Genomic DNA, 27,403 nt, shown 5'->3' on the forward strand with positions numbered 1-27,403 from the left:
GAGGTATTAACAGTATTAGACATGTAATTCTGGGTGGGTATAAGATGACATTTAGTGGTGATATAGAGGTATTAACAGTAGGAGACATGTAACTGGGAAGGTATAACAGTCAGTCAGTGTCTCTTAGTTAGATGGTGTTTACTGTCTTGATCATCACCTGCTTGGTTCTCAGCTTTACTCTACTCACCCTCAGCACATGCACAAACCCACACACACACACGCATGTGCACACACAAATGTGCACAAACAAATGCACACAATCCCCCCCTCCACACACACTGAGTTCATCTGTGCTCAGTATGACTGCCTCACTCACTTGATCCTGAAATGTACACTAGTTTGTCTGCATTTTTCTTATTATTGAACTATAATACAACATTAACTTATTTATAACCTTAACTGTTCTTGTTCATTTTAGCAGTACACAGATGTCCTTGCTACACACCAGACACTAAGAGATCAGACAGAGAGAGACTACCTGTACTACTCATCACTCATTTCTAGGTGATGTACCCTTGTAAACCATTTTCCATCTGTACATTTATATGTATTTTACTAACAGAACTGTTGTAAAGTTTATGCAGGTCTCCATGCCACTAAAATCTCATGAGGCTCCTCTGGTGTGTACAGTAGAGTGCAGGTTACACAACCCCAGCTGAGTGTTTAATAACACCTCACTGTGTCCTGTGTCCCTATTAGTTAAGATATTTAAAAAGTACACATATCACTTAATGAGAACTCAACTCTTATTTTCCCACTATGTCATACATGTTGTCATTAACAGGAGGAGCTGTATAACTGGAATTGTTGACTGTCATCCTCACTCAGTAATCATCATTAACACACCTTACAAATGATCTTAAAACAGTAAAGATGGAGTCTACCTTACATTACTGACAGAACAGCACCCTCCACCCTTCCACACCTACAATAATGAAAGAACATGAGTGTGTGATGTGTCACTCACTTTGGGTCAGATGGCACAGGTCCACTGCTGAAGTTAGGAGGACGACCCATGGACGCATCACTCTTCAGAGACACACAGCTGGGTGCTGGAGACGCTGCTCTCTTTACCCTGATGAAGATGAGGAAAGTCTTGAGTAATTACATCCTTCACTACATCTCATTTATCCTGAATATTCCCTCTTCCTGTTTCCTCAGATTAAGTGCTGATGGAAAGCTCCTCACTTTGGGTCAGAGGTTCCTCCTCCACTGCTGGAGTTATGAAGCTCCATCATGGAGTTGTTCCTCTTCACACACACACACACACACACACACACACACACACAGCTGTCCTTTAGCAACACACACACACCTTCAGCATCACAAACATACCACACACACACACACACCTATCCTTTAGCAATGTACACACACACCCTTCACAACAAAAATGTACCACATACTCACACATGTCCTTTAGCAACACACCCACACACTCACACACCTCCTTCACATGAAAAACATACCACATACTCACATGTCCTTCACAACACACACACCAAACCTGTCCTTCAGCATCATAAACATACCACACATACACACACACCTGTCCTTTAGCAACCTACACACACCCACACCTGTCCTTCAGGAACTTTACAAACAAAGCACACACACACACACACACACACACACACACACACACACACACACACACGTCCTTCAGCATCACAAACATACCAAAGACACACACACACACACACTCACACACACCTGTCCTTTAGCAACCTACACACACACACACACACCTTTCACAGGAAAAACGTACCACATACTCACATGTCCTTCACAACACACACACACACACACACACACACACACACACACACACACACGTCCTTCAGCATCACAAACATACCAAAGACACACACACACACACTCACACACACCTGTCCTTTAGCAACCTACACACACACACACACACACACCTTTCACAGGAAAAACGTACCACATACTCACATGTCCTTCACAACACACACACACACACACACACACACACACCAAACCTGTCCTTCAGCATCACAAACATACCCCCCCCACACACACACTCCAGTCCTCTAGCAACACACACACGTTGTTTTGTTGAATTGTTGACTGCCATCATCACTTTGTGATCATCATTAACACACCTTACAAATGATCTTAAAACAGTAAAGATGGAGTAGACCTTACATTACTGTCAGAACAGTACCCTCCACCCTTCCACACCTACAATAATGAAAGAATCTGAGTGTGTGATGCGTCACTCACTTTGGGTCAGATGGCACAGTTCCATTACTGAAGTTACGAGGAAGATCCATGGACACGTCACTCTTCAGAGACACACAGCTGGGTGCTGGAGACGCTGCACTCTTTACCCTGATGAAGATGAGGAAAGTATTGAGTAATTACATCCTTCACTACATCTCATTTATCCTGAATATTCCCTCTTCCTGTTTCCTCAGATTAAGTGCTGATGGAAAGCTCCTCACTTTGGGTCAGAGGTTCCTCCTCCACTGCTGGAGTTATGAAGCTCCATCATGGAGTTGTTCCTCTTCACACACACACACACACACAGCTGTCCTTTAGCAACACACACACACCTTCAGCATCACAAACATACCACACACACACACACACCTATCCTTTAGCAATGTACACACACACCCTTCACAACAAAAATGTACCACATACTCACACATGTCCTTTAGCAACACACCCACACACTCACACACCTCCTTCACATGAAAAACATACCACATACTCACATGTCCTTCACAACACACACACCAAACCTGTCCTTCAGCATCATAAACATACCACACACACACACACACCTGTCCTTTAGCAACCTACACACACCCACACCTGTCCTTCAGGAACTTTACAAACAAAGCACACACACACACACACACACACACACACACACACACACACACACGTCCTTCAGCATCACAAACATACCAAAGACACACACACACTCACACACACCTGTCCTTTAGCAACCTACACACACACACACCTTTCACAGGAAAAACGTACCACATACTCACATGTCCTTCACAACACACACACACCAAACCTGTCCTTCAGCATCATAAACATACCACACACACACACACACACACCTGTCCTTTAGCAACCTACACACACCCACACCTGTCCTTCAGGAACTTTACAAACAAAGCACACACACACACACACACACGTCCTTCAGCATCACAAACATACCAAAGACACACACACACACTCACACACACCTGTCCTTTAGCAACCTACACACACCCACACCTGTCCTTCAGGAACTTTACAAACAAAGCACACACACACACACACACACACGTCCTTCAGCATCACAAACATACCAAAGACACACACACACACACTCACACACACCTGTCCTTTAGCAACCTACACACACACACACACACACACACACCTTTCACAGGAAAAACGTACCACATACTCACATGTCCTTCACAACACACACACACACACACACCAAACCTGTCCTTCAGCATCACAAACATACCCCCCCACACACACACACTCCAGTCCTCTAGCAACACACACACGTTGTTTTGTTGAATTGTTGACTGCCATCATCACTTTGTGATCATCATTAACACACCTTACAAATGATCTTAAAACAGTAAAGATGGAGTCTACCTTACATTACTGACAGAACAGCACCCTCCACCCTTCCACACCTACAATAATGAAAGAACATGAGTGTGTGATGTGTCACTCACTTTGGGTCAGATGGCACAGGTCCACTGCTGAAGTTAGGCGGACGACCCATGGACGCATCACTCTTCAGAGACACACAGCTGGGTGCTGGAGACGCTGCACTCTTTACCCTGATGAAGATGAGGAAAGTATTGAGTAATTACATCCTTCACTACATCTCATTTATCCTGAATATTCCCTCTTCCTGTTTCCTCAGATTAAGTGCTGATGGAAAGTTCCTCACTTTGGGTCAGAGGTTCCTCCTCCACTGCTGGAGTTATGAAGCTCCATCATGGAGTTGTTCCTCTTCACACACACACACACACACACAGCTGTCCTTTAGCAACACACACACACCTTCAGCATCACAAACATACCACACACACACACACACACCTATCCTTTAGCAATGTACACACACACCCTTCACAACAAAAATGTACCACATACTCACACATGTCCTTTAGCAACACACCCACACACTCACACACCTCCTTCACATGAAAAACATACCACATACTCACATGTCCTTCACAACACACACACCAAACCTGTCCTTCAGCATCATAAACATACCACACACACACACACACACCTGTCCTTTAGCAACCTACACACACCCACACCTGTCCTTCAGGAACTTTACAAACAAAGCACACACACACACACACACACACACACACACACACACACACACACGTCCTTCAGCATCACAAACATACCAAAGACACACACACACTCACACACACCTGTCCTTTAGCAACCTACACACACACACACCTTTCACAGGAAAAACGTACCACATACTCACATGTCCTTCACAACACACACACACCAAACCTGTCCTTCAGCATCATAAACATACCACACACACACACACACACACCTGTCCTTTAGCAACCTACACACACCCACACCTGTCCTTCAGGAACTTTACAAACAAAGCACACACACACACACACACACACACACACACGTCCTTCAGCATCACAAACATACCAAAGACACACACACACTCACACACACCTGTCCTTTAGCAACCTACACACACCCACACCTGTCCTTCAGGAACTTTACAAACAAAGCACACACACACACACACACACACACACACGTCCTTCAGCATCACAAACATACCAAAGACACACACACACACACTCACACACACCTGTCCTTTAGCAACCTACACACACACACACACACACACACACCTTTCACAGGAAAAACGTACCACATACTCACATGTCCTTCACAACACACACACACACACACACCAAACCTGTCCTTCAGCATCACAAACATACCCCCCCACACACACACACTCCAGTCCTCTAGCAACACACACACGTTGTTTTGTTGAATTGTTGACTGCCATCATCACTTTGTGATCATCATTAACACACCTTACAAATGATCTTAAAACAGTAAAGATGGAGTCTACCTTACATTACTGACAGAACAGCACCCTCCACCCTTCCACACCTACAATAATGAAAGAACATGAGTGTGTGATGTGTCACTCACTTTGGGTCAGATGGCACAGGTCCACTGCTGAAGTTAGGCGGACGACCCATGGACGCATCACTCTTCAGAGACACACAGCTGGGTGCTGGAGACGCTGCTCTCTTTACCCTGATGAAAATGAGGAAAGTGTTGAGTAATTACATCCTTCACTACATCTCATTTATCCTGAATATTCCCTCTTCCTGTTTCCTCAGATTAAGTGCTGATGGAAAGCTCCTCACTTTGGGTCAGAGGTTCCTCCTCCACTGCTGGAGTTACGACGCTTCATCATGGAGTTGTTCCTCTTCACACACACACAGCTGGACTCTGGAGATGCTGCTCTCTGCTTCCTGTCAACAGTTCATACACAGAATGAATCAACAGTGAATAAATTCCTGACAAAATTGACAACATATTAAAAATGAAGTACACACTGATATTAACAAGGCAGGTGGACAACTGAAATAGTGCTGACAGCAGAACACTGAACACACTACTGGATTCAGTTACATATTCCACTAAATACATAAATAATGTTATACTGAATATATTTAAAATTCCCTTTAAACACACAAAAAGCTGTGCACCATCACTTGTATGTTTTTCTATTTTAAAGAAATTAAATAGCAAATCCCCATAATAAGTAATCAACTTTCCCAGAATGCTTCCCACAGGAGATGTAATGTTTCCACACAGTGGGAACTGAAGTCTGGATGCTTTCAAATGTATTAATGAATTAATATTATACAGTTCCCATTTGGTGAGCGATTTTGTAAAGATTTTCAGTGCTGGTTCTTAATTCCCAAAGCCCTGTGGAGACCTTCACTGTGTCTGTGATATTTGTTCTCACGGACTGCTCCGCCCCCGTAAGTCACGTGGTGCAGGGGCCACGCCCCCGTGATGACGCGCACCTCCCCGGGTTCAGCGTTGAGTTTGTCCGTCTCTTTAACCCGCCAGTGCGCGTCTCAGTGTTGGTCGTTGTTAGCGGCATGTTCGTATCCATGTTTGTGCAGCCAGTGTTGTGGTTAAGAGTGTTTTTGTTCCCTGTTAATGTAACGTGTGAGTGCCGCCCTTGTCTTAAATGTTTAATGTCACTAAATGTTTCACAAAGTGGAGGGAGTCTGTGCGTCTCACTCGTCACAAAAGTTACACACAGTACTACATGTAGTGAAATATTGTAGGACTGTCTGTTGCCATGTGAAACAGACTACATAAAATAGATACAAAGTGGAAGAATAAGAACATATAAAAATACAGACACATAAAAAAGTTGTATGAAACATACATGTGGATGAGAACATAAAGCTCTCATATATGCGTCAAAGTTCCCTCAGGCCCTGGAGTGATACTCTGAGCACTCAGATACCGTAACAGACCGTATATATGTGCACATTATGTTGGAGTGATACTCTGAGCACTCAGATACCGTAACAGACCGTCGAGCACTCAGATACCGTAACAGACCGTATATATGTGCACATTATGTTGGAGTGATACTCTGAGCACTCAGATACCGTAACAGACCGTATATATGTGCACATTATGTTGGAGTGATGCTCTGAGCACTCAAATACCGTAACAGACCGTATATATGTGCATATTCTGTTGGAGTGATACTCTGAGCACTCAGATACCGTAACAGACCGTATATATGTGCACATTATGTTGGAGTGATGCTCTGAGCACTCAAATACCGTAACAGACCGTATATATGTGCATATCTGTTGGAGTGATACTCTGAGCACTCAGATACCGTAATAGACCGTATATATGTGCACATAATGTTGGCGTGTTATTCTGACGCGTAATGGCCCAAATATGTGCACATTGGCCGTCAACTGCCAAAGCACCAAATATCACCATTTAGCAACCAGCTTAACCAGTATGTAACACACCCAATGACAAAGAAATTCAAATGTAATTTCATCATATTTACACTGAATTCTCAATTTAAATGTACTTGATTCAAAGCTTTTCACTGCATATGGCACATTAATCTATCGAGAACACATGTATTTATAGTAGTGATGCATACAGTGTGTTAATCTGTGCTTGATGGGAAGAGGAGCAACCGCATCATTTCTGACACACACACTCACACCAGAAACAACAAGTCCAGTATATAACGAAGCTGAGTGGTTAAGGTACTTGACTTGTAGTCGCAAGGTTGGTGGTTCAAGCCCCACCACTGCCAAGTTGCCACTGTTGGGTCCCTTAACAAGACCCTTAATCCTCAATTGCTTGAGTTGTACTCAGTCAGAATTGTAAAAGTTTTGGCTAAATGCCATAAATGTAATGGTCTACTCACTCACATTCCCCCACACAGATGGGTCTATATAGAACACTACACAGGGTACACATTAGTGAGACGAAAGATAGACTCTATCAATGCTAGTCTGTGAAATAGATCATTGTGACATTTCATCATGGAAACTATCTGCAACATAAAGTGGTGCAGTTGCATTGAAGTAAGACACTGTAGTGATGATTTATAGTTTCAGTTGTGTTATGCTGTGACTTTAATAATACACAACTCTATAACTATGTCCATGTTCCCATTTTGTCAATCAAAAACTACAGAGTGAAATTCTGTAATGCTTATTTCTTCAGCACAAGATTTGTTTATTCTGTTTCTTGTTGCATTAACATTCTGTCACTGTTATTTTGGGTTCAGCCAAAATAGTGATACTGAACCTGACAACATGTCTGTTATATGCTCTTAATCAATGGACACAAGTTGTTCACTACATTTACAGTACACTATAGGTGGTGGTATTTTTGTCCTTAATCAGTGTACATCAGTAGTTCACTACATTTACAGTACACTATAGGTGGTGGTATCTTTGTCCTTAATCAGTGTACATCAGTAGTTCAGTACATTTACAGTACACTATAGGTGGTGGTATTTTTGTCCTTAATCAGTGTACATCAGTAATTCACTACATTTACAGTACACTATAGGTGGTGGTAACTTTGTCCTTAATCAGAATACATCAGTAGTTCACTACATTTACAGTAAATTATAGGTGGTGGTATCTTTGTCCTTAATCAGTGTACATCAGTAGTTCAGTACATTTACAGTACACTATAGGTGGAGGTATCTTTGTCCTTAATCAGTATACATCAGTAGTTCACTACATTTAAAGTACACTATAGGTCGTGGTGGGAAAAGTGAGGCTTTGTGAAACATTGAGATGTTCGAAGCAGTTGTGTTGAAAATAGTTTCAAGGTCTCAAAAGTGTAGTAAAGACTACTGTAGGGGACTGGGATGAATGGCACTGGTTGGATTTATAACTGTGCTCAACCTGGTCTGTTGGCCAGAACACAAGGTGTAATAACAGTTATGGGCTTTGATGTTACAGAACTGAAGTAGAGAATAGGATAATAATGCTAAGAGATCAAGCACATACAGATATTACTTTAAAAGTCAATGTTGCTAGTAAATGACAACATGCACAATACACAGAAAAGCCTTTTACAGTCGATTGTAATGCCTATAGTGAGCTGAATATACAGTAACTGGTGCTTGGGTGCCATCTAGCGGCAAATCTCTAGAACTGACTCAGTGACTTGATAAACAAAGAAATGTAGTGACACAACTAACATTTAAACTACTGATTAAATCTCCCAAACTCAAGGACTGATACACAAAGAAAGTACATCTCCCATCTGATATGAAACACAGTATTACCAGAGAAGAAATGTGGTAAATGCTAAAATATGAAACTAAACCTATACAGAGAGCACAGGGACTAACGTGTCTGCTCTTTAATGATAACTCTAAACATCAACTAACACTGCCTTTTCCTAACAAAACACCAACATAAAAAGAAGATGCCTGACTTACATTTTATCAGTAACACAGAGTCTCTGGGTTTAACACAAACAGAGTTTTACTGTGTGGGTAACACTCAGCACTGCAATAAATGACCTCTAAACGCACGCAACCGTACAACCGATATCTTTAACCAATGACACAGAGTTTAACTGCATAATCCACTAATATCTTTAGCCAATGACACAATACTGAACAAATATAATATAAAGAAAAACAAAATTAAATAATATTCATCATAATTCATCCATCACGTCTGGGCCTGTTGAACAGAAACAATCTGACATGATCTCCACAGTGGCCACTTCTGCCAACATCTTGATAATTTTTTTCTGTAAAACAACAAAGTCTAAACTACTCTGCCTAGATATTATGCTGGTGGGTTATGCCAGGCTATCGATAAATATGATCAATAAATATTTCAGAGAAATTACATACAAACACAACAAAAGATGCTTCTGTTTTCTGTCAGGTATTTCTGTAAGGTATTTCAAATTCTCGGTATCTATTTAATGATCTTTCTGTGTGGACCATGTTTCATCTATTGCAGAATGAAGTGTTGTGAATGTAGATAATTATGATTATGGATAATGAAGTTCAATAAAGTAATATATCTCATTTATTATAATATTTATAATTTAAAATGTTAGTTGTTCTGCTGTTTGGGGGCTTCTTCTCTTCCCAAATTACCTCCTCAGTCTTGGAAAAGATTAATTCACAGTGAACACTTGTTGCTGGTATACACAGGTGTTTTTACCATTATATAAATGTGTGGATATACAGCACATCACTCCTGTCAGTAAACCAGAGGATCTCTCTCTACACACACTTTCTATATATTAATGTCACTGTATCTATAACTACTGCTCACTGGATGTCTCTCACTAGCCTATCAGTCAATATGTCCTGTCAATAACCTTCTGTCTAGACAACACTGAATCTGTCTCTCAAATTCTCTGTTCTCACAAAACCCCTCAAAGTTGGGGTGTGTTTTCTTGACTTCTAAGCATTCATAGAGTGTGTGACTGAGACAGATGTGTGATCAGGTTTGTTTCAGACACTGTCAGTCAAAGCCAGGAGCAGCATGTACTGTATAACACCTGTAGAAACACAAGCTTAGGTCACCTGTGGTCACGTGACATGGCCGTTTTGAGCCACACTTCGGATCAGCGTTTCAAATCGCTGCGCTTCAGAAACTCGAAACAAGCGTAGAAACGTCAATGTCGACCGTCCCATCCTAACTACAGGTAACTCTACATCTAATGAACTATACAGGGAATCTGAACTGCCCACTGAGAATGTGGACAACACTACAAAATGACTGAAACTGAACAGAAACTAACTGTAAAAAACACACATCACAGCAGCGACTTTACATTTAGACCAGATGAGTTTTAACTGGGACCATTTGGAAAGATCACTGACTAACTACGACTTAAAATTCTGATTTACAATAACTGACCACGTATATCTGACCCCGTTAAATTATTTTAAATATAACTGCACAATCGTGCTGCGCGTTCGCCATTTTAGATACGTAGCGTTAACTTCACCAGGACTTTAATCTTTACATTTAATCCACTTTTGGGTGAACCTACGATTTAAACACAGAACTACGTACTTACAAAACACGTTGTTTAAACTGCACCGACATCGCATTTTAAGAAACAGAATGAACTTACCGTGAAATAATTTAAACGCGCGTATCTCCAATCCGCCCAACTAATGGCGACAGTTCAGAAAATACTTTCGTTTTCTAGAGAAGGGAGAGACTACAGGAACTCCAGCGGGTAAGTAGAGGGCGGAGCACATGTCAATCACTTTCAACTGAAGCCAATTACACAACCGATTTATGACTCAGTCATTTTTAATAACCAATCAGCAGCCAAAGTTACCTGTCCGTCATTTTTCTGCAGCCAATCATAGACATACAGTCTATACAGCCAATGGAGTCACAGTCCCTCCTACACGGACTTGTTTTGCGGCTGCGCTGAGAGTAAATCTCCACTATGTCGCATTAGTTACCTCCATATAACATTAATACAGAATACTCTACAATATAAGACAAATGTAGAGTTCTAAATAAGCAGATTATTTTGTATATTAAAAAGAGAACACATAGAACAGAACACAGAACAGAACACAGAACACATAGAACACATAGAACAGAACACAGAACACATAGAACACAGAACACATAGAACACAGAACACATAGAACACTTACAACACACAGAACACAGAGCATAGAACACATAACACATAGAACACATAGAACACATAGAACACAGAACACATAGAACACAGTCTAACAGTAGTAGAACAGCAGTAAATCTGTATTTGCGTTGCTTTAAATGCCCTGCAGAGGAGATAAAGATACAAGACAACAGTAAGAATAAATAACAGTATATATAAATAACTACTCAGTCATGATATTATGACAAAATTAAATTTGTCAATCTCTTTTGATAAAGGAAAACTGTCAGTGCCTACGAAGTGTGACTATTCATTTTTTGATTCTACAGATAGCGACCCTCAAATACAGATCCCTGACTACCTGAGAGTCGTTCCAAAAAGGTTGTGGGTTGAACACGAGGCTCAAGTGAGCTTTATAAACTGAACCATATCAGGCTAAATTATTAACAGCAGCTAGTGTGCTTCAAGCAATGTCCTCTTTCTAGTGAAAAGGAAGCAGACATTGTAGCTGTTATGAATTCACTGAAACAGCAAGGTGTGAATACACTTGTTAATCTCCTGCCACTCATAGCCCTTTTACTGTTGTTGATTTACGTTCAGCCTTTTTCTGCATCCCTGTGCATAAGAACACAACATATTTTTGCTTTCACTTTTAAAGGAAAACAATATTCCTGGACTCGGTTGCTGCAGGGTTTTCTGGATCCTCCTGCTGTCTTTTTGAAATTTTGCGCCGTTCTCAACACCGTGGGTCAGAAGGAAACCAGGTCCAGAGATTAGTGGTAACATGGACACAATTGTTTCGGTTTTACACTGATTCAGTTTTTAATCCTTCAACACCTCTACTGATATAGTTAATCATAATAATAATTATATATATATATATATATATATATATATATATATATATATATATATATATATATATATATATGTAAATCCCTTTTTAACTACCCCCCTTTGTCATGGTTGGTCATCAGTAGGAGGGACACGCCCATTCCTGCTAGGGATCACACCACACACCTGCCCTGCTCTAAATCACCTATTAATTGTCTTCTTCCTTATTTCCCTTCACCCCTATTTAAACCCAAGACAGAACTGCACATTAGTAGAGAACTTGCTTGGGACACAACAGTTCCTTGAGAGAGCTAGACGTGTTTTTTTTGGTTTTTGTCAGTGCTTTCAGTCTTTACTTTCTATGTACACTAAAGAGCATTTCCTCACAACCTCGCCTCTCACTTCCTTTGTGCCACCCACGTCACACCCTTCACTATTACATACACACATATGCATACTCACTCTCTCCCTCTCACACACACACACACACATCTGTCCAGTGGAAGTTTATGGCATAGGGGAAAGTGTATGGGTAGGTGTGTGTGAGAGGATGTGTTTTGAGGATGTGATTGGCTGTGTGTAAGTAAATCAGGCTGTTCCTCAAAAATGCATAAGTTTATGTAAAGATTTAGGTTGTGCTGCTTCTCTCAACCAACCGTTTGACCTTTTAAGCACTTTATTTCTGCCTTGAACCTAAACTATTTACACAGCTATTACAGACAGGTGGATCAGTCATATCTGATACCATACTATATGGGATCAGTACAGAGTTGACAAGACAAATTAAACTGAAATCGTACTATCATAACATGCCTGTGACAGTGCAGTTAGCAAAAAGCTGTTTTATTACATACACACCTACAGGCTGTCTGATTCCATACTGTACAGAAGTTTTATGCTTGCAATTTATCAGTGATGAAAGTGTTAGTCTGGAAAAAAGGTGAAAAATTAAAGCCAGCCTTAACCTCATTGGTGTGATCATTTGTGTGTTGTGATTGGCTAGTCATCATTTTGTTTCCTGTTTACATTAGTTGGTCCATTTCTTCTTCCTTTCTCTTTGTCATGAATGTGTTTTATTTGGAGTATGTGATGTGCTTTGATATGAATTTGTAACAGTTTTAGGAAGACTGACGTCGCTGCTGTTGTAAACCAGACAGCTCCACAACCTTGATCTCTGACTTATGTCCTTTGTTCTGATGTGTGGGTGTATCCGTGTTGCTCAATTCACCATGTGGTTTGCTTGCTCATATTTAAGATTTTAGATGCCTCTATCCTTTCTTGAATAACAATTCATAATTTGATAAGAGTTTGATGTGTGTATTTTATAGAGCTTCAAGTAGTGCTATATAGTGACATTTAACAGGATATTGCCATCCCATTACTCCAAATTCCCACAGTAAAAATAACTTAGTCATTCTAAAAGTAACTACATAAGAGAGTGTATTGCAAGAATTTAGTGGATTATTTGATAATTTGATCTGTTTATTTTATAAAGATTCAATATGTGCAAAGAGACATTTTACACAAGCTTGCCATCTCAATACTCTACATTCCTGCAGTAAAAACACTGCAATGTCATATTTTGAATATGTTGCAAAGTGTTTTCCAAGAATATCACAGAGTGAATTGATCATTTGACTTGATCATTTTAAAATATACTATAGTGAACTGATCAGCTATTTGCACAATATTGCTCTATATTTTATCCACCTTTCCACATTAGGAAATCTTATGAGTAGCTAAGAAAGTGATCCTTATAAATGTAGTGGATTTAACAGAAAAAAATGGAAGGTTTGAATTTCCAAAAAATAAGACTTTTCTCTTCTACATATGCTTTAACACACACTTCCTTTAGGTGCATTAGACCCAAGATATGTTTAATTAAGCTGAAGAACATGTTTATTTTAGATTTTCATTGTGTGAACTAAAGGAGTGAGAAACTTCCTCTACAGATGATGACAAGATGGAGGTTCGTGCCAAGCCTGCAGTGCAGACTCACCGGAAACCTGCTGAAACTTGTGACTTGTGGTTCCTGTTTCTGCTTTTCTGCTCAGTTCCACAGCGGGTTTGTGGTCTTGTATCTAATACAGTAATGTCACTCTATAGATTTCCTTACGCAGAGAGCAGTTTGACACCAGAGTGTTGACTAGCTGATATGTTTACAAATAAATAAACCCACCAAAGTGGTGAGTAACTGATATGTTTACAAATAAATAAACCCAACAGAGTGGTGAGTAGCTAATATGTTTACGAATGAAACATTGGCTTGCGATTTGGTCAGCTAATGCTAGCTAACCTACGGGCCACTCTGAACACTGATGTCTGATTTATTGAATGCCTTTTTAAACTCCACTTTCTTAATCTTTTTCAGTTCCTGTATCGACCTTCTCTTCAGTAAAGGGGAACCTTTATGATGATGCTACTCTCCCCTGCACTCAGATGTGTTCTGGTCTGGTCACATGGACTGTGTTCGATAAACAACTTGACATTCTGGATCAGTGTAACCAGACATTCTGTCAGTCAAAGGAGGGATTTTACATGTCATATGATCAGTACCTGAAGGAAGCTCCTCAGCATCACTGATGTTGATTACACTAAGAGGAACCGGTACACCTGTGAGTGTGATGGTGTAGACATCTGTGATATGGGTCTATGGATAGAGGGTAAGGGTTTGTTCTCTCAGTCTTTGCTAACGAACCCTTAATGATTTAGTTTTAATAGTATGTATTACATTTGAACCCCTTTAAAGTTACTGATGGTTTTTCTTTTCAGCATTGAGTTCTTCAGTTCAGATCAAGCCCATTGAAAATCTGGTGCTGGATTTGCCCATATCAGAGTCAGTGGAGATTATTTCTAACAGCACAGGTGCAGCTGCTCTCTCTAGTGGACAAATCTGCACAGTGGATGGACACCCACTGAAGTGTGAACCTGAATACACTCAGAGAGCGTCGCTCATCTCTGCTGTTGAGCTGAGAGGAACCGCACCATCTGATAGTGGAGTTTACATCATCAGAGACACTAAGAATGAAGAGATTATTCAAACATAAACAGTTACTGTGGAAGGTAAGTGTAGTTATTGTGATTTTAATGTTGTCTAGAATTACTTTATGTTGGGGAGAAGGGTGTGTGTAGTGTCAGTAACTTTTTATGCACATCTGTGGTTCAGTATTAGTTTGACTATAAATGCCAGGATCATGCAAACAGTGTGGACTGAGTGTAATAGTTTGAGGTCTTGGTCTTAATTGAGGTGCTGGTTATCGAAGTATATCCCCACTAAAGCATGTGATGTTCACTGGACTCTTTGAGGTGGATTCTCAGATGGACACTCTTAGATCCAGCCATTGATGTTTTACGGCACTTTGTGTGATGCCTGCTTACTGATACCAAAACAATTATGAGTGATTGAGTGATGAGTGAGAAAAATTCAAGTGTCTGTATTTTAAGGTGTAGGGTTGTTTGTGTTTGTTTATGTTGGAGCCTGTGGCTCCTCCTCTTCTTGATGCTCCTCCCCCTCCACCTGATCAAGTATTCTGTCCTGTGCTGTACTGCTGTGTTGTGTCTTGACTGTCTGTCTCATTCTACCCTGTGCATAAGGGGAAGCCCGGGAAGAAGCAACAGACAGAGATTCATCTCCACTGTTGCTGTGGCTAGTTTTGTTAGTTCAGTGAGCGTTGTTTGCTGATTGTTGTGTTTTTGGTCCTCTGCTGGATAAATCATTCTGACTTGTTGCTTTTCTGGGCATGTTTGCTGTTGTACATTCTGTGTATGGAGTATTATAGTAGTCCTGTGTGAATTGTTGTTGGGAAATAGGGAGTTTGTCGCCTTTTTTATTTGCTCCGTTCTTTACTTGTGTTTATTCATTTTTGTTAGTTAGGGAGGGTTATTGTACTTAATTTGGTTTGTGTTCCATTGGGACAGTTGGTTCTTTTGTGAAGCAGGGCTTGGTGTTTGGCAAGTTTGCCTCTCAGCCTTTGAGTCTCTTTCTGGGTGGAGTTTCCATGTTCTCCCTGTGACTGCGTAGGGTTCCTCTGGGTTCCTCCCAAAAACATGGAGGTTAGGTTGACTGATCCTCTAAAACTGTCCTCTATCAAGATAGGTGTGTGTGCACGTGTGTGTGTTGTGTATTAGCAGGGACAAGGCGAGAGGCAGAACATAGATGCAGGAGGTTATTTATCAAATAATAAATGAGGGAACACAATAGAGACAAAATAAACAGACACAGAAAACACTGAGGCATAGTGATAAATGAACTAGACAAATGAAAGAGCAAGGGCGCCAACAGAGATAGCGTGAGCAAATGGAACAAACCAAACTTACCGCAATAACCAACAACATGGGAGACAAAACACATTTCTTAAATAACCAAAACAATTAAGTACTAACCCGACACAGGTGAACATAAGAACAGGGAAAACCAAAACAAGGACTGGAACTGAGGAACAGACGAGGGGTGGAGAAAACAAAACCAAGCATCGGAACAAGGAAGTAAAGGATAACAGACACGACAGGGAAACTATGGAAACAGGGATGTCAGGAGGGTGGCCAATCATTACAGTGTGTGTATGTTCAGCTATGGTTGGTGGTCTGTCCTGGTCTTAACCTCCTCCCCTTCCTCTGCACTGGTGCACTCCCCCAGGGGGCTGTGGTTTCTGATAGAGAGAACACTGTAAATTGGCTTATGCATCTCATCTGTCTGTGTGTGATTTGAGTGTAAAAGCTGATTTCTGTCTGTAAAGTGTCCTTGGGTTTGAGAAAGGTGCTAAATAAATGTAGCCGACTAATAATAATAATTTTTATTTCTAGTGTGGCTTATGTGTTTTTTTTAGTTTGGCCTTGTCTGATCCTGAAGCTCAATCCCTGTACATCCGACCCTCAATAAATCAACAAACACTTCACCCTCAGTATCACTGTTCAAGTATCTCAGTGCTGTAGCACCTGAAGCCCAGACCAGGTGATAACACAGGGAAGGGCAAGGCACCCCATACGCCATCATAAATGTAATCCCATAATCCATTATAATCCTGTTTTTAGAGGGAAACAAGGAGAGGAGTTGTAATAATGTAGTTCATGTAGTTCTCAATAACTGAATTATAACTCCAGACTGTTGAAGAATGGCATCTTGTCATCTTAACAAACTCTGGTAGTGTGATTTGTTTAAAAAAACAATCAGTAAACTCACGCATGGATAAGCTTTATTGTGTAATGAAGGGTCGTTTCTGACTATTTTTTTCTGTGTGTGTGTTGCAGAAGTCCAGCTGTATCAGAGCTCCACAGTGACGGTGTTGATGGTGCTCCTGGCTCTGATGGGGGCGGAGCTTGTGGCAGCAGGGCTGGTGATTGTGCAGCTGAGGGAAAAAATCAGAAGTGAATGGAGACCGTAACCATGACAACAGAGGAGTTAATATGAATGGACTAAACCACTCAGATGAAGAGCAGAGGTGATCTCCCAGTAATAACCATGAGGAAGTCTGAGAGATGATAAATGATTTGGCTCTCTTGTATACACACACACACACAAATGTGCCCACAGTGCCTTTCTGTGTACCATTCAGGGGTCAGAGATCAGTGTATGTTCGATCATACCTGATCAGAGTTTTATGACGTTAGCACTCCTGAACTAACCTGGTAGAGCAGGTACAGTAACATACATCTCCAGAATCATGGTCTGATCCTCAGAGAGCACACATAATGTCATACTGATTAATATGTATCAATCACTATAAGACCATCTGCCCAGTACTGTAAATGTAATGGAAAGATGTTTATGTAAAAATGTAATATAAAGATGTTTATGTAAATATTACTATGAGATCCTGTGATCTAATTTAATGCTCATGTAAATACTTTTGTGTCAAGTCATGGAAAAACAGGCAGTTTTGCCTGTAGCATCTTTAAATTTTCCTTGCCAATTATCCACATCTTTTATTAAAGAGTTTCAAGGACCAGTATCAAAATAAAATGGTTGCAATGGGAGGATGGAGGGATTAATGAAAGGAGAGGAGAGAAGGAGAAGGAGTACACAGACGAGTGCTGTTGGTGTAATATGCAGTTTGGAGCTTGAGGTCCACTGATGGGTCTCTTTGCCAAGCCTGGTGGCTGTAGCCTTCAAATTCAGGAAGATAAAATGTCGTCAGTACAATATCTTCTGCTAGGAGTTGCTGAATGTTTATCTTTAAAAATTACAAATTTTATTTTTCATTCTTCTGTCAGCACTACTCTGAGCCAAAGATGTTTTAAACTTTGCTCATGAATATTAATGAGGTATTTATGCTCTGTGCCTCTGTAAAGCCAACCTCTTTCCTTGCAGTGCCTTATGGGTAAAAACCAGCCATGCATTTTATTTATTTATTTATTTTTTAATCTCTGACATATAATGTAATGCTGTTTATTTTTAAATACAAGAAATCAGATTTTATGGCACTTCTTTTGTTTAAATGTATTACTGTATTTTGATACCTGATGCATTGTTACCAAAATATAATCTTTTAAATACATCTATGGTCTGTTTTTCTCTAATTTTCCCATTTGAAACTGCTGATTACAGTCTGATTTGATATTTTTGATATTTTGAATAAGTAAATGTTAACATAGCATTACTGCTAATAAGCTTGAACACAATGTATTGCAACAACAGACTCAAAATGAATACTTTAATGATGATTGAGGTATTTTAAGTGTTTGATCATTTGGGGGTGTCTATGGAAATGATACATGTAAAATAAATGTTATTTCTTAACAAATATTAGCAAGTAAAAACAACACACTAAAAAAAACCAACATTTTGATCAGCGGATTTATGTTAAAGGACCAACTAGATAAAAGTGTAATTTTGCTCCAAGTATTGATTTAAAACTCAATGATAGTATTTCAAATGCAAAGAACTGAGAAAAGTTTCTCAGATTATGGCTGAGAAAACAAGATGAAGTCTATAAGAAACAAGGTGTAAAACAGGAGAGACCTGAGATTTTGTGGAGTCATACAATGATACACATCACTCAGATCACATGACCAACCCTACACACACATTCAGTAGCAATGTTACACATCACTCACATCATATGACCAACCCTACACACACACATTCAGTAACAGTGTTACACATCACTCACAGCTCATGACCAACCCTACACACACATTCAGTAACAGTGTCACATCACTCACATCACATGATCAACCCTACACACTCATTCAGTAACAGTGTTACACATCTTGAACATGGCCCAATATAGAGTGGTCCCAGAGTGGGGGAGCCCACCCACAAACCCCACTGGCGAGTCCTGGCTGTAACGTCCAGAGTCTGGTTGTTGCCCTTAACCATGACCATGATAACCATTAACCATTAACCATTAACCATGACCATGGCAACCATTAACCATTAACCATGACCATGATAACCATTAACCTTTAACCATTAACTATGACCATGATAACCATTAACCATTAACGATGATAGCCATTAACCATTAACCATGACCATGATAACCATTAACCATTAACTATTAACCATGACCATGATAACACATCCAGGGCAGGGATGACCATGAGCATGATGACTATTAACCATTACCATGATGACCATTAACCATTAACCATGACACATCCAGGGCAGGGGTGTGCCAGCCGTGGTGAGCACACGATGCAGCGCGCATGATGCTGCACACCCCAGACACCCCATCACCCACCGGAAGAAAACCTGTCAGTGACACTGATCTAAGCAAAGCAAACAGATCCTGAAAATTACAAACCAACCCACTGTCCCCTGTTCTAACCACTAATCTTTTTAAATTTATAATGTTACAATTTTTAGTAGTCGAATCTTCCAAAATTAAAAACAATTGTAAACAATCTATTTATATGTGTGATTTTAATTAAGAAGAGCAGAGAGTCTCAGTCCCTTATTACATTAATATTACAGAAAGATAATGACCCTGATGATTATAGGCCAATCTCCTTAATACCTCTTGATGTTAGAATACTGTCCAAGATTTTGGCAAACAGATTAAACAGAGCAATTTTGTCATTGATCCATAAGGACCAGGTCCGTTTTATTCTAAACAGAAATTCCTCTGATAATATTAGGTGTGTCATTACTATAATGTCAGCAGTATCTGATGCCAGTATTTCTGTTGCTGTGATCTCTTTTAATACTTTAGAATGTTTATTTACATTTACGGAAGAGATTAAATCAACAAATCTCACATTATTGATTATTTAGAGCTTTCTGAACAGTCTGATATTGGCATAACATGTCCAGCGGGAAAGATAAAAAGTTCTTGCATCAGGAAATTCCACTTTTGCTCAGACACACTGCATTCCCCCTCATCACTGTAAACCTGCTGTTCAGACACACTGCATTCCCTCTCATCACTGTAAACCTGCTGTTCAGACACACTGCATTTCTCCTCATCACTGTAAACCTGCTGTTCAGACACACTGCATTCCCTCTCATCACTGTAAACCTGCTGTTCAGACACACTGCATTCCCTCTCATCACTGTAAACCTGCTGTTCAGACACACTGCATTTCTCCTCATCAAAAATGTGTATATAGTAAACATGCATTTAATGAAGTCAACCGAATCCAGTCTCAGTCCGCCACCTAGTGGTCTCCTTGCTCTATGATAACAGATTCAAGACATGTGCTAATTGCCTATCCCATCATGAGCTGAAGCAGGTGCATTATGAAAGTGAAAGTGCTTTGGAAAGCAAAGGGGAGGACAGTCTCCATGACTACATGTCCAACATGAGAGATTAGAAGGGGCTTCACTGGTACAAGACCACCTACTGAGAGAAACTTTCAGTTGACTCTTATTTATTTGTCCATCAAATCTCAACTTATCATCATTTGACCCCAATCCTCTTCTGTAAAGGTTAAATTCGATCATTTGACCCACAAGCTTGATAATAACTGCACAGTCTCAAAACAGAATTTTTTTGCTACATGAGCACAATTAATGATTCCATAAGTCAAGTCAAGTTTGTCATTTGTATAAACATACAGGACATTAATGCACTGAAGTGTTTGTGGTGAGGCTCAGGTGACTCCTCTGCAGCAGTATTGACATTTATACATGTAAATAATCACAAGATGACAATAATACACTAAATATAAACAGAATATACAGAATATACAACAGCAGAGTAGACAAAATAATGTGACTTCAGGAGTCGACAAAATAAACAAGGTGACTATTGAATATATTAGCCAAGGGTAATCTGTAGATAAACTACACACTGTATATTAATAGTGACTATGTGGAAATGTTCAAGTAGTAGTGTGCTAAAATATATTAATAGTAGTAGTGATAAAGTGCCACAGTGAACTGATACTGGGAAAGGCTAACTGTTTCACATCCTGTTTAAGAGCCTGATAGCCAGAGGATAGAAACTGTTTATCAGCTGGTTTGTTCTGCATGTGTGCTGCGGACCCTCCTGCTGGATGGCAGCCCGGTGAACAGGCTGTGTGCTGCATGGTTACTGTCTAGCTGGATCTTAATGAACTAATCATGAACTAATGAGTTAGTGTTATTCACCATGAATTAATATATTAGTAATCATTTATCATGGTTACTGTCTAGCTGGATCTTAATGAACTAATCATGAACTAATGAGTTAGTGTTATTCACCATGAATTAATATATTAGTAATCATTTATAAGATGTATCTAAGCTCTCACTTCATAATTATCTGATCATGAATAGATGAGAAAGTCAGATGTTATGCTTAATTGGGTATATAAGTGTTATGCTTAATTAGATAATGAATTGTGCCATTGCACACGTGCAGGAACAATGGAACTGCATTTAGTTAAAGTAAATGTTCAGAATGTTGTTAGGTTACTGTGTGTAGGGTTTGGAGTTGGGGCTCCAGGAGCTTTAGGTGGCAGGTCATATTTCCTAGAATAACCAGAGATGTTTCCTCACCTCTTGCCTTCTTTAAATGTGTTTTACAATAAAAGCCTCTTTGTGGGAACTGTCTTTGAGGACATGTCCTGCTGTAATAGTCACAGTCTACATGTGTTTTTGAGGACGTGTCCTGCTATAATATTCACAGTCTATTCATATTCACCGTTGTGTTAGTCTGTGTTGTGTGAAGAGCTGTGTATGTTGTGTTAGTCTATGTTGTGTGAAGAGCTGTGTTTGTTGTCTTACCCTGTGTTGTGTGAAGAGCTGTGTTGTGTTAGTCTGCATTGTATGAAGAGCTGTGTGCGTTGTGTTAGTCTGTGTTGTGTGAAGAGCTGTGTATGTTGTGTTAGTCTATGTTGTGTGAAGAGCTGTGTTTGTTGTGTTACCCTGTGTTGTGTGAAGAGCTGTGTTGTGTTAGTCTGCATTGTATGAAGAGCTGTGTGCGTTGTGTTAGTCTGTGTTATGTGAAGAGATGTGTGTGTTGTGTTAGTCTGTGTTGTGTGAAGAGCTGTGTGTTATGTTAATTTATGTTGTGTGAAGAGCTGTGTGTTGTTGTGTTAGTCTGTGTTATATGAAGAGCTGTGTGTGTTGTGTTAGTCTGCGTTGTGTGAAGAGCTGTGTGTGTGTTAGTCTGTGTTGTGTGAAGAGCTGTGTGTGTTAGTCTGTGTTGTGTGAAGAGCAGTGATGCAGCTGACGTGCTGTGATGTCTTAGGGTTAATATGATGAATGTGAACCTTGATGGCAAAGTTATAGGTTCGTTCATTATGTAACAATGTAATATTGAATATAGTCTGATAATGTGCTCTCAGTGTACTAACTAGAGTAAGTGAGTTATAGGTTAGTTCATTATGTAACAATGTAATATTGAATATAGGCTGATAATGTACTCTCAGTGTACTAACTAGAGAAGTGGGTTATAGGTTAGTTCATTATGTAACATAATGTAATATTGAATATAGGCTGATAATGTACTCTCAGTGTACTAACTAGAGAAGTGGGTTATAGGGTAGTTCATTATGTAACAATGTAATATTGAATATAGTCTGATAATGTGCTCTCAGTGTACTAACTAGAGTAAGTGAGTTATAGGGTAGTTCATTATGTAACATAATGTAATATTGAATATAGTCTGATAATGTGCTCTCAGTGTACTAACTAGATTAAGATCTCAAAGTGCTTATAAAAGTGAAAACAGAATTATTTTGAATTAATAAATCATATTCAATCATTTAATCAAAGCTGTGTTTAAAGAGAAATGTTTCCTGCACTTATTTTTAGTTTGAATAAAATTGTTGTAAGTTTCCGTTTCAATTTAGTTTTTCAAATGCAACGTTCATTTTCAAATTAATGAAACTATTGCTGCAGATTTGGTTCCACAGATAGCAAGAGAGAGTAAGATGTATGTATGTATTTATATGTGTGTATAATACAGCTAGGGCAGGTGGGCTCACTCGGGTCAGGCACGGATCCTTGTTCGGCTTCCAAAATTTATGGGCGAGATATGGAGCTAAGAAGATTTCAGGTGAAAAATCAGATAAGGAATGAACGCTTTAGACTGCATGTGATCACACGGCAAATTTTGAAATGAATGCTCACTATAGTCTGTACGCTGGACTACACAATGCACACATGCATGCATGTGCTCACCCACACACAGTGCATGCATTCATACATGTGCACATAGATAAGATTTTTCTCAAAGGAACCCTCTTTCGTACTGTTCAAATACAGCAGAGACCTACCACTAATGAGATAATGTGAAACCTGGTTGATGGGGAAATGTATTTTGCAGTTCATCTAAGACAGATTTTGTTTCAACTTTTTGATAGAAAGAGACTTAAACACATTACATTTTGTAAAGGGACCAGTCAAACCCCTTAAGATGATCTAAATAATTATCTTATAGAATTCAACTCATATGCCAGAAGACTTGGATTGCACCCAAATAAAACTTCATAAATAAAAATGTAAAAATATTTAAAAAAACTAACTAAAATGGGCCTGAAAAAGAGGAAGTCTTTGCAGTCTTATTCATTTCATGGAAAAATATCCCCTCATAATTTACACCCTTCGGTCACTCACATTGTCATGCATCCCACCGACACACAGACATACAGAAACACACACACAGTTTGTCCTATTGCTCCTGTGGTGAAGGTCATGTCTCGATCCGTTTTTTTGACTGAGGACTCGCTGTAATCCTCAACTTGCAGAATCAGCAAGTTCTGTGTAGCGTGAACATTAACCCCCTTCTGAGAGTGTTTTTTTGTGTAAACTGCTTCGGTTCCACACTGAGTAATGGCATAACAGGGGGATGTTATGACTTTATACGTTGCATGTTCTTTCTCTCTCTCAATATACGCACAGCTGTAAGTTAATAAGCCACATATTTGACTCTTGAAGTAATAAAATCAAACCGCATTAGCATGTGTACATGTGTGAATTTGCTTGGAATTATAGACCTCTTGATCCAAGCTCTCTTAACATTCAGAAAGATCAATAGAATGAATAATGCTTCTGATCATGAAGTTTATGGACCAGTGTGTCCTGATAAAAAAACAGCTTTTTGTGTGTAAACCCAAGAAGCATTTAAGATCAAGCCACATTTTTTCACAAGATGGCAATGTTTCCAGCATGTTTTAAGAAAGTGACCCTGCTTTGACCAAGAAAAAACACATAGCTACAGTGTTCCTGTATAACTATTTCAGTCACCACTGCCAGTTATTAATAAATGTTGAATAACACAATAAAATCTGTTTCAGCATTTCCAGTTAAATACACTGAAGTCTGCATATTGTAATGTCACGTTCTGTCAGTAGTGTTTTGATTGCTAGATCAGCAGAAAAGACAACACAAGCTCCTAATGCTGGGGTATTTAAATCGAGGCTTTGTGGGTGTGACATCGGTGGCAGAGATGAAGCGAGAGGCGAAGTTCCAGTAACAGGATCTTTATTATCCATTCTCTCAAAGCAGCGATACCAAGTCTAGTGGCTTTTCAGGAGCAGAGTAACATCTCACCAGTAGGCTTGTGTGGTTTGACTAATAATGTGCAGCGCCATCCCTCCGAACCTGTGGGTGTACAAATACACATACAGGTAAATGAGACCCAGGTGTCTCCTGTCAGAAGACACGTGATTACGAACGGGGAAAGTGAGTGACACGGTCCTGGTCTGGCAGGGGCGTGTCCCCCCCTTTAGGGGACCAGCCAACCATGACAGAACTCCTCCCCCCCCAAAGTCCCCGTCCGGCCCTTGGCCCGCGGCCGACCCCGCCGACCCGGGGCAGACCTCTGCGGGCGCCGCCTATGGAACGGGGCAATGAGGTCGGGGTCCAAAATCTGGGAGGCCGGGACCCAACAGCGCTCCTCAGGGCCGTATCCCTCACAGTCCATCAGGTACTGGAAGCCCCTCCCCCTCCTACAGGAGTCCAGCAGAGAACGCACCCTGCATACTGGGCCCTCCTCCGTCTCCAGAGGTGGGGGAGGGACATCCGGGGAATCCCCCTCCTCTGCGAGGGGACCCTCCTTCACAGGCTTCAGCGAGGATACATGGAAGGCCCAGGAAGCCCAACTACTCCCCGTCAGGCCCACTCTGTAGGTTACCTCATTATCCCGGCCAGTAGTGGAATAGGGGCCCTCATACCTCGCCTTGAGCTTGCCTGTGGCACCTGCATGGCCATCCCTGGTAGAGACCCACACCTTCTGCCCGATCTCATACTTAGGGGTCTCTACTCTTTTCCGGTCACCCTTTTTCTTGTAGGCAGCAATCGCCCTATGGAGGTTCTGGTGTGTCTCTTCCCAGTTCTGGTCGCTCTCCCGGCACCATCTATCCACCGCCAGCTGGTCTGATGTAGGGACGTTCCAGGGGTAGAGAGGTGGTTGGCAGCCTAGAACACACTCAAAGGGGGTGAGACCAGTTCCCGTGTGTCCCATGGAGTTCTGCGCACTGCTGGCTATGATGTTCATTGTTTCAACCCCAGCATCGACGCGGCACACCTACAGGACTCAGGGGTGTGGCTTCACCAGCCCTCCATTGAATGGAGGGAGCCAAACCCAGCCATCTCAACACAGAGGCAACGCAGCAGCACCAAGAAGCTGGCCGCGGTCCTCAATGACTTTGGGCACAGACAGTTGATGCCAAACACCGGCAAAAGGTTTAACTTTACAAAGCCATCAGGGCTTTTAAATGTGCAAATTGGATGCTTTGACATCTTCATAGTCAAAGAGCACTAATTAAAAGTTCCTGTAGAAACTCACTTTAGAGTTGGTGTTTTAGATGAGCCTCCTTAGCTATGTGTGGCATTGATGGCTCTTAAATGGAACTAGATTTCATATTCTGAAGTGCAATGGCATGGTTAGCTAGATATATGTGTTACATATGTGAATAGTTTCCAAGGGTGTACTTTTTCCTGGAACAACCAAAATAACAAAAACAATGAAAAATCCATAGTTTGTCTCCAAATATTTTGTAAATAGTATGACAAAAAGAGAAGAAATTTCTTTGGAGCAGAAAATACTGTCATGCACACGGATACTATGGTCCCTAATTTAGTACGCTGGTTTGTTTGTTGAAGTGTTAGTTTGTTACATCACAGTAAACTGAAAATCACATATGCATGTGACACCCCCACAAATTTTAAAAGCAGACTACATAAAGTGAATCACTGCAAAAAAGATGGCTTCTGAGATACCATCCAAGAAGACCTCCATTAAATCTGTACGTACATAACCATTTAAAAATAACAATCTCTAAAAGTCCTGGTGATTTAAAACAAAAGGGGGGGAGGTCTTTATAGAGGTTACCGGCTCTTCATTCAAATTCGTCAACACTTCTCATTCAGTCACATGGCTCACAGCCAAATTAACCGAGGGATCACTCTCAGCAACTCACACTTCCTAAAGACTTTTCATAGATTCTAGCCGGCCCCTGAAGACTGCTGCTAGGCTCACTCTACTCTCCTAAGACGTGCCGTACGCGCACATTTACAGTTATCCCCAAAAGCCTCCAGCTCAAATAATCTTCACCTATTACTACTACTCCTGTCCTTTGGTTAACTAATTAGAATACATCCTCCATCTTCTAAAGGACCAAGAAAATCTAGGGGAAAATAAAAATGAAGTAAACTGTTTTAATGTTTGCTTTAAAATTGGAAACATACATTGCACCTCTTTAATAACTGTTCAACCCTTGCTTTATAACTATGCCTACATGTTTAGCCCACATGATATGCCCTTTCAACGTACATTCATTACTATTAGTATTACTGCTATGCTTGCAAAACGATCAGACAAACAAAGAAAGCAGTGAGTGCGCTTCACGCCCTGCTCTACACGCTGTGACGCAGGGCATCCATCCTGACTCATTCTGCATTCAGTCCTGAAAGCTGCGAGACACTCTCCACTGAATGGGTTTATCCTTGCATATC

At 40.5% G+C, this 27,403-nt stretch overlaps 2 protein-coding genes and 1 long non-coding RNA gene across 12 annotated transcripts in view; 1 reads left to right on the forward strand and 2 right to left on the reverse strand.

The window, feature by feature from the left end:
- Positions 1-27,403, reverse strand: part of LOC118240081 (pre-mRNA-processing factor 17-like) — a 91,781-nt gene that overhangs the window by 46,606 nt on the left and 17,772 nt on the right.
- Positions 1-27,403, reverse strand: part of LOC113569361 (NACHT, LRR and PYD domains-containing protein 12-like) — a 138,145-nt gene that overhangs the window by 19,845 nt on the left and 90,897 nt on the right. For 2 of the 9 annotated variants that reach the window (XM_035526165.1, XM_035526161.1), the window contains exons 1-5: positions 5,454-5,540; positions 5,233-5,340; positions 3,732-3,839; positions 2,251-2,358; positions 968-1,075 (exon numbers count right to left, since the gene is read on the reverse strand). The exons of 1 other annotated variant lie outside the window; for it this stretch is intronic. In XM_035526165.1, coding sequence (XP_035382058.1) covers positions 968-1,075; positions 2,251-2,358; positions 3,732-3,839; positions 5,233-5,340; positions 5,454-5,503 — 482 coding nt within the window. In that variant the 5' untranslated portion in view covers positions 5,504-5,540. Of the gene's footprint in view, positions 1-967; positions 1,076-1,188; positions 1,196-2,250; positions 2,359-2,471; positions 2,488-3,731; positions 3,840-5,232; positions 5,341-5,453; positions 5,541-27,403 lie in introns of those variants that run through there. 6 more of the 9 variants (XM_035526164.1, XM_035526163.1, XM_035526162.1 and 3 more) reach the window with 6 other exon arrangements.
- On the forward strand, positions 13,771-18,569 carry LOC118241390. 2 transcript variants are annotated; one of them, XR_004776036.1, is made up of 4 exons: positions 13,771-14,261; positions 14,447-14,738; positions 14,848-15,138; positions 17,323-18,569. It is a non-coding gene; the product is annotated as an uncharacterized LOC118241390 (long non-coding RNA). The 2 variants fall into 2 exon arrangements; XR_004776037.1 differs by having other exon boundaries at positions 13,771-14,140.

Source organism: Electrophorus electricus, chromosome 5 (assembly GCF_013358815.1).
Source record: "Electrophorus electricus isolate fEleEle1 chromosome 5, fEleEle1.pri, whole genome shotgun sequence".
NCBI classification, from domain to species: domain Eukaryota; kingdom Metazoa; phylum Chordata; class Actinopteri; order Gymnotiformes; family Gymnotidae; genus Electrophorus; species Electrophorus electricus.